Source organism: Pithys albifrons, chromosome 2, assembly GCF_047495875.1.
Source record: "Pithys albifrons albifrons isolate INPA30051 chromosome 2, PitAlb_v1, whole genome shotgun sequence".
Classification (NCBI taxonomy): Eukaryota; Metazoa; Chordata; class Aves; order Passeriformes; family Thamnophilidae; genus Pithys; species Pithys albifrons.
The window spans coordinates 13802782-13810187 of record NC_092459.1 but is presented as its reverse complement, the minus strand read 5'-3'; the positions used below and the strand labels follow the sequence as shown (position 1 = coordinate 13810187).

General features: G+C 34.5%; 1 protein-coding gene across 3 annotated transcripts in view; it reads right to left on the bottom strand.

Moving 5' to 3' along the window:
• Positions 1 to 229: 229 nt before the first annotated feature.
• MBOAT2 (membrane bound glycerophospholipid O-acyltransferase 2) overlaps positions 230 to 7406 on the bottom strand; it is a 108662-nt gene continuing 101485 nt past the window's right edge. For all 3 annotated transcript variants that reach the window (XM_071548372.1, XM_071548373.1, XM_071548374.1), the window contains one exon: positions 230 to 6912. In XM_071548372.1, coding sequence (XP_071404473.1) covers positions 6690 to 6912 — 223 coding nt within the window. In that variant the 3' untranslated portion in view covers positions 230 to 6689. The remainder of the gene's footprint in view (positions 6913 to 7406) is intronic.

The window sequence follows — 7406 nt, the reverse complement described above, 5'->3', positions numbered from 1 at the left end:
TCAGGCAGCAATATGCTCCGAGATGGAGAGTTGAAAGTTGCTTAAGTACCTTTCCCAAGTAACAAGAGGCTAAACTTGAAAATCTGTTTATCAGCTCTACTGGAAAATAATTATGTACATATACTTATATAAGCTCCAAAACCCAAATAAAATAAAAGCAATTTTGAGTCGAACTTTCCAAATAACAGTATAAAGGCACGCACTGTATGTTTAGCAATCTCAAAGGAGAAACGGCATTAAAATAATTTTATTCTTTAGTACTCATTAAAGACAGACACCAAAGAATTTAGAAAAACAAGTTTGCATTTTTTTAAACTACAGTTTAATCAGATTTAAAGACACAAATTAGAAAAAAACATTTATAGGCAAGTTAAAAACACCTTTAAAACATAACAGCATGCTGCTTCTGCAGCACTGCTGAGACAAATTAGAAATAAGTAATTATTAAAATATCACAATCACAGTGTAACTAACAGTGGTATTTTAATTTTACCATACACCAACACTTAGTTTATGGATCTGTTGAAAAATAACACTTTTTAAAAAATATATATTTTGGAATAATAAAAATGAAATTCACTGACAATGTATTATAATCTGAATCAGGAAAGGCAAATTTAGGAATACTGTAGCTATCCACTTTTAGGGGTGTTCTCTCACCTTAATATACGGGTGGTTGGAGGCATAACTACTTCTGCATTGAGGTAAAACTATTCCCTTGAATTGTAACCAAGGCAGGAAAGAACAAAGTTCCATATTTTAAATTCTTAAATTGAATAACTTATTACAACATCTTTGAATAATGCTATATTTACCCATCTTACACTATTTTTCATCCAATACATTTTGAATGTTCTCGTCTAACTGATCTAGAACACATCTGAGGTCTGGGATTTAAGAATAACTACCTAGTTACTATCGTAGCATTTTGACACCTTTGTCACAGTAAGACACATCAGCAGATTCTTCATAGAAACAGTCAACACCACTGGACAAAAGAAGGTACAAAGAAAATATGTAAAGAGAACTCAAACACATATAGAAAGGCAAAAGATGCATAGGCAAATACTCCTTAACTTAATTGTGACAATTGTTGCACCATTAATACTCAGTGTTGCACTATTCTGATTACCAGTCTCTAGGCACCCTGTTTCTCTGGGTTTTGTTTCCAATTATACTGTCCCAGTCTTGAAGCCTAATCTGACTAGAGCATGGACCACAAGTACCTATTCATGTGACACACTACAGTGAAACCTAATGAAAATCCAGCTTGGGGTATTTCTCTCTTAGAGAATGAAAGGAAGGAAGAAGATTGTGCAGAGGTCTCTTTTGCCAGAAGGTTTGTTTGGAATAAGGTGCTGGACTGAGTCATTAGTGATACAAAAAATCTCCTCTGAAAGTGGCCCTGCCTCAGATCAGATCTCAGTCTGAAGTCAAATCTTCTATTCATAACCTGCAGCAGAATATCCTGTAGGAGTTGATTTGGAACAGAGTGAAAGAAGCCTTTTACTTGCCACTTAACGTGTAACCAACAGATTCTGTTTTCACTTTAGGAAGCAGGAAGCTTAGTACTCTGAGAACAGAGCCCCACAGCCTTCAGGGCTCAACACCAGCCTCATCTCAATAGTGATAGAGCTTATTTTAAGTGTATTTATGCATACTACATGGAACTACATTTTGTCAGTTCAAAGTTTACACAATGTTTATATGGATATGTACCTGGATTTAGAAAATCTAAAACCATCTAAAACTAAAACCAGTCTAAGTACTCCACATGCAGCTAATGCACACATGATGATGAGGTGGCAAAATTTGCTTTTGCACATTTGTATACTTAAACTGAGCAAAATTATGTTTTAAGTATTTAATGCAATGAAAATTGATACGGTTGATGGTCAGATTTTGTAAAAAAAACTACAAAAAACTCATATCAAAACAAGTTTTTGACTTTTGTTTTAATTTAGTTTTGACCATAATAAGTGAGTGTTGCACTATTTGCAGTTGTAACCTCACAGGGTGACTCTGTGGATGTCTGGATTTCATGGTGTTCGCAAAATGTCTACGTTTAGACAGCAAATATATCAAAAGTCCAGACAGATGTAGGTACCATTGAGCAGCTGCAGATTAGGTCACAAGGAAGCAGAACCTCTGTCAAGCTCTGCACAGAGGGTTGGCTCCCCACAGGAATTGTGTGGCAAACCCTTCCAGCCACAAACAGGACACGTTCTGACTGGAGACTCCTCCACTGCCACCATTCCCACCATGACTGTGAAGAAGGTGAAGACCAACAGTGCAAACTAGGTGAGATCCAGACAGATCTGGTGATCTTATGAGAGTAGGCTCAATTCACTAGAGCATCTGCTTAGATACTTATTCAGAATAGCATTTGAATACTTGTTTAAGTACTTATTGCCAATTGATTTTTAAATAGGAAAATTTAAAAATACTCCCAAGTGCTGATATGGATCTGAATAAATACATAAAGGTTAACTATGTAGAGAAATGCTGTGATGAATCAGCACAGAAACACTGTGTATTTTTTAATAGAGTCTGCATCATATTTAAAATCCTTAAATGAATTTCCATTTGTTTTTCTAACACACTTCACTTTTCAACATGGATGGCAGTATTTGAGAATGTTCATTGAAAATGAAAAAAATTCAAGCCTGATTTCACAAGTCAATGAGAATTACAAAGTGAAAGACTTAAGGATACGGGAAATGAAAGCCTAAATTATTGTAACTTGTGCTTGTGCTTTTAACTTTCTTTATCATTCAAGGCCAACTTATAAAGTTGAACGTGTGAAAGTTTACATATAAGCAACAGTGACACATTTGCAGGCAAACGTGAAGACACATTTGACCATGTATCTAAACAAATTGTCAACAATTTGTTTGCAAAGCTTCTGAGAGAAAGGTCTAGACTCTCTTAAAATTACTTTTGATGTGAATTTGATGGGAGTTGAGGATCTCAAACATCTCCTCTGCATCAGAGGACATTTTACCACTAACCAAATCAATGCCATCAAAAAAGGCAAAACTACCTAGTGTGCATCCTGTCATACAAGCCTAGCATTTATATTCATATTACTTATTTCCCTGGGGGGAAACAGAACAAGTTTCTTTAAGTGTAAAATTCTTCTAATAAATAATATACTATATTGGTAAAACTCATACCATATGTCAGTGTAGAGCAGGAAGTATACAAAGGTCTCTTCATACTCTTCTCACTAAAGTATGATGTTATCAAAAGCGTATTGAAATGTATACCAATATTTTTACATGTAATACATTTTCAAATGTTCCCAATTATTGAAATCTTGTCTACATGTCAACTTAAGGAATGGCCATGGAAGAACAAGTTTCCTGAATAAGAAGGGCTTATCTGTAACTGCAAAGCTAACAAAGCCTTTCTGATTACAAAAGTAGTGGGCACCACTGAAAAGTATGATTTAAATATGTAATACATATCTCTTCCATTAATACAGAATCATAAAGGTTAAAAAAGGTTAAGCAAGCAAATAGTTACTATCAGGGTGACTACATTTACTAACATTAATTCATTAAGTGCCTGAATGAACTGTTCACAATAGGCAAATATCTGCAAAGCACCATAAAATTATGAATGATATGTTGTATTTACTTTCCATAGTGTGCTGATCTGCAATACAGAAAGCACTTTTATCTTTTGGATATACATTAGTTAATAAGTGAAAGAATACTTAAAACCATATTTCCTTCATGCCAAAAACATATAGAGGAAATTTACTTTCTACAATTTTTTTCAGTAAGAGCAATAGTAAACCACTGTCATCCTTTCAAATTCAGTATTATCAAATTATGTGTGTAAAACCTAAAAATTACCTAAAGCATTGAGGCTGGCTGCTCTTGACTTTGTGATTGAGTGGATAAAAAGGATCCAGTGTGATAGCAAGGCAGAACATGAGTAAAGCAGCAGAAGAGCAAAACCAACAGACCCCCAGTCTGATTAAAATCAGAGTGCTGCCATTAAAACAAAACACCTCTTTCCATAGTCCTCCAGAGAATTCATTTACATGAAGAGCAGATTTTGCTTCAAAATACTTTTATACTCAGCAATGACATTTAAAGGGTAAAGTCTAGGACACTAGACGTAAATTCTGTGCAGAATGAATTAACTATCATAATTTTCTTGCACTGCAATTATTTAATGGGCCAAATTATGAAGATACCTGTATCTTGCCACCTGTGCCCGATGAAAGCATGAATGTGTTTTCTTAGTTGTTTTAACTTCCCCATACACAAAAGTTCTAAACAAAACTGCACCTGTGAATTCATTCACACTGAAGTACCAGTCTGCACTACCCTAAACTGCTTATTTTCTGTAAGTGTTTACAACTGTTTTCATATTTCATTAAGAAGAATTAGTAAGTCTCCATTGCACACTTGGGCACACATGCCAAAACAAGAAAACAAGAATACCAGAACATGAACAGAAAAACAGCACACTGGATGTTGTACTGGCACCCAAAGTGTTTGGGTAGATACAGAGACTGCACCAACAAGATGAATTGAAGTTCAACAGTAACAAAGGCGTAAAGATTCAACCCTCATTTTTCTTACCCACCCAAAAATGTGCAATTCTAATTTCCTATCTTCAAGTACAGAAAGCAAAAAAATCTTTCCTGATTCTGTATCTAATAAGGATGATCATACAAATAAACTTGTGTTCCCTTATTATTAATAAGAAAGTGTACTGTGGTTTCAAAGAGGCATATGATAACCACAACCCCATGTAAGGGGATGTCTACTTGGGCAATCAAAGCAAAAATTAGAAGTCAGATTATTTTATTTTAAAGATAATACAGCTGTCACTGAAACAATGAACATCCCTAAACAGACTCACCCACTCTCATTTCTTCGTCAGTTGCCCCTTTCTAACTGTGTAGATTAATTAGTGCTAGTCTACATATATGGAAAAACATGTTATCCTCCTCCTGGAGTTTTAGGCAAGGAGCCAAAGGCCAGACACAGAACTATGACAGCAAAGAAACAACTCTGACCAAATTTAGGATCTAGTTCTTTAGAAAGTATGCCAGAAGTACTGTGACAATTTTTGCATGGTAGTATCCCCAAAGCTGAGGACCATCATTGCACTTCCAGTGCTAACAATACCCATCTGACTGGTGCTGGATATTTGATGAAAAATTTAAGGTTCAAAATATTATGACAAAATTTTTGTTACTCATTTGCAGATTTTAATCAATGAGCTGCATTGTTTTTGTCTTGTAGTATTTTGTGTCTTGTTTAAAATTAAAAATAAACCCCATGTGGATAAACAGTTTGTGTTTACGTAAAAAAAATATAAGAAAATACAGAATATAAGCAATTAAAATGTAGCCCTTTAACAGTAGTACTCTAACAGTGACCATCATCACAATAATGGTCTGCAATAGATAGAACCACTGCATTGTTTCTTTGATACACTTCCATAACTCAGTAAGTCAGATATTCAGTAAGTCTGAAGGATTTCCTTCTTTCATTATGCTACCCACAAATATGACATGAACTTTGCATCTAAAATTTAAAGAAAAAGCTTTTCTTTGAATTCATACACTTCTTTGGATAAAGGGCCATCAATTATCAAGCTAAGATAGTCATTTCATGGTTGACTACCTATAAGCTGGACCTTCAAGGTATTCTGCTGTATTATACTGGAAGCATCATCAACTAACTGATGCCTGAAAATTCAAAATAACTTTAAGTATTAAAAATCATTTTTTGTAAAACAGTTCTATTCTAGAACAAGTATTTCTGGTATTTAAGGGCAAAACTGCACTTTCTTTGAAATCCCAGTGCTTGCACATTGTCTTCTGTGCCTTATAGCTGCTTTTCTCCCTCTAGCTGCAAAGCCCACTTGGCAGTGTTTCATTGGGTTTAGGTACCTTAAAGTAAAAGAAACCTACATTAGAGTTAACAAGCCCTGGAAAAGGTGAACTTTGAGGTGTTTTGAATCCATTCATAAGGGCCATTTTAATCCTTTCAAAGTATTTATACTCTATCAAACAAACCTAACTATAATTTGGCATCAATGTTTACAGTTCTGTAATGTACTGTAATAGTTTGAGATACTTTAAGAAAACCCTCCAAATACTGAGATGCTTATTGCAATTCCCTTTTAAAGATTCACAAGTCTTCTAGTGACTTTGCATTTCCTATTTTTATCTTCATTATAGCATAGCGTTATATATTTGAAATGCGCTTTCCACATAAAATCAAACTTGAAAATACCCACTTAGAAACAATATTTCAGTAAATAGAGGGTTTAAGGCAAGTCATTCATTTGGAAAAATTATTTTCCGTTTGTTAATCGTAGATTGACACAATTTTATTCCACCCCATCAGTGCCTTGGGATACACAACGTACATTCAGCAAAGGGCACACATATGACCCTATGGACATACGTTGCAAGTCCTGAGTGCCCATTGAAATAATGGTAATATCTTCATATAAGGCGTGACCCACAGGGACATGGCATGGGAGGGGTTAATTTGTTTTGTTTCCAGTCTTGCTATTGTATGTGATTTTCCTAGGTGATGCATTCTTTTCTTACTAAACATCTTTGCAAACAAATACAAACCCCTTTAAAAGGTGCTAAAAATGGGTTTCTGAAAACATACAAAATATATTCATCATAGCATTTCCTCAAATCACTGTTTTAATGTTTGATATCTGCAGGTTATTTCTTGTTTCTGACTGAAACTATTATTTGTTGTGGAATAACTGTTCTTTTGCAAAAGATTTTCTTCTTCTAGTGTTTTGGGCCACACAGGCTGGATGGTTTCATGCTTTTTACTTCCTTTTTGAGTTCTTTTCAGTGGAAATACCAGCAACACCAGGATGCTGGCAATATGAAGACAGAAATAGCAGGAGCTAAAAAACAAACAGAAATAATAATTCAATAAAACTCTGACCCCTATTACAGGATATTTAAGGAATAAACTGTTAAAACCTACTTGCATACTTTACATGTAAGATAAGAAGATATTAATATTTCCTTTAAGAAAAGTAAAATAAGGAGGAAATCAGAAATTAAGTCCTCCCTTACAGTATTTAGTGCTGTAACAAGATGTAAAGGGCACAGAAGTTTGCTTTCAACCTTTTATCACAAGTTACTTCTGCGAAGTCAATATCTAGTGTTGTTATAAAATAGATCAAGGGCATATAGTAATTTCAAAGCTACCTTCTGGTTCTGTTTTTGGTTGGATTTTTTTCCCTTGCACCAGGAAAAATAAGCATACTATGACAGGAAAATGAAAGCACTCTATGGTTTTTTATACACAACACACACCATGTTTGAGTATTGGAACAGAAATACGGTTCACTCAGCTAACAAATGAATTTTATAATTATCATTAAAATAGCTT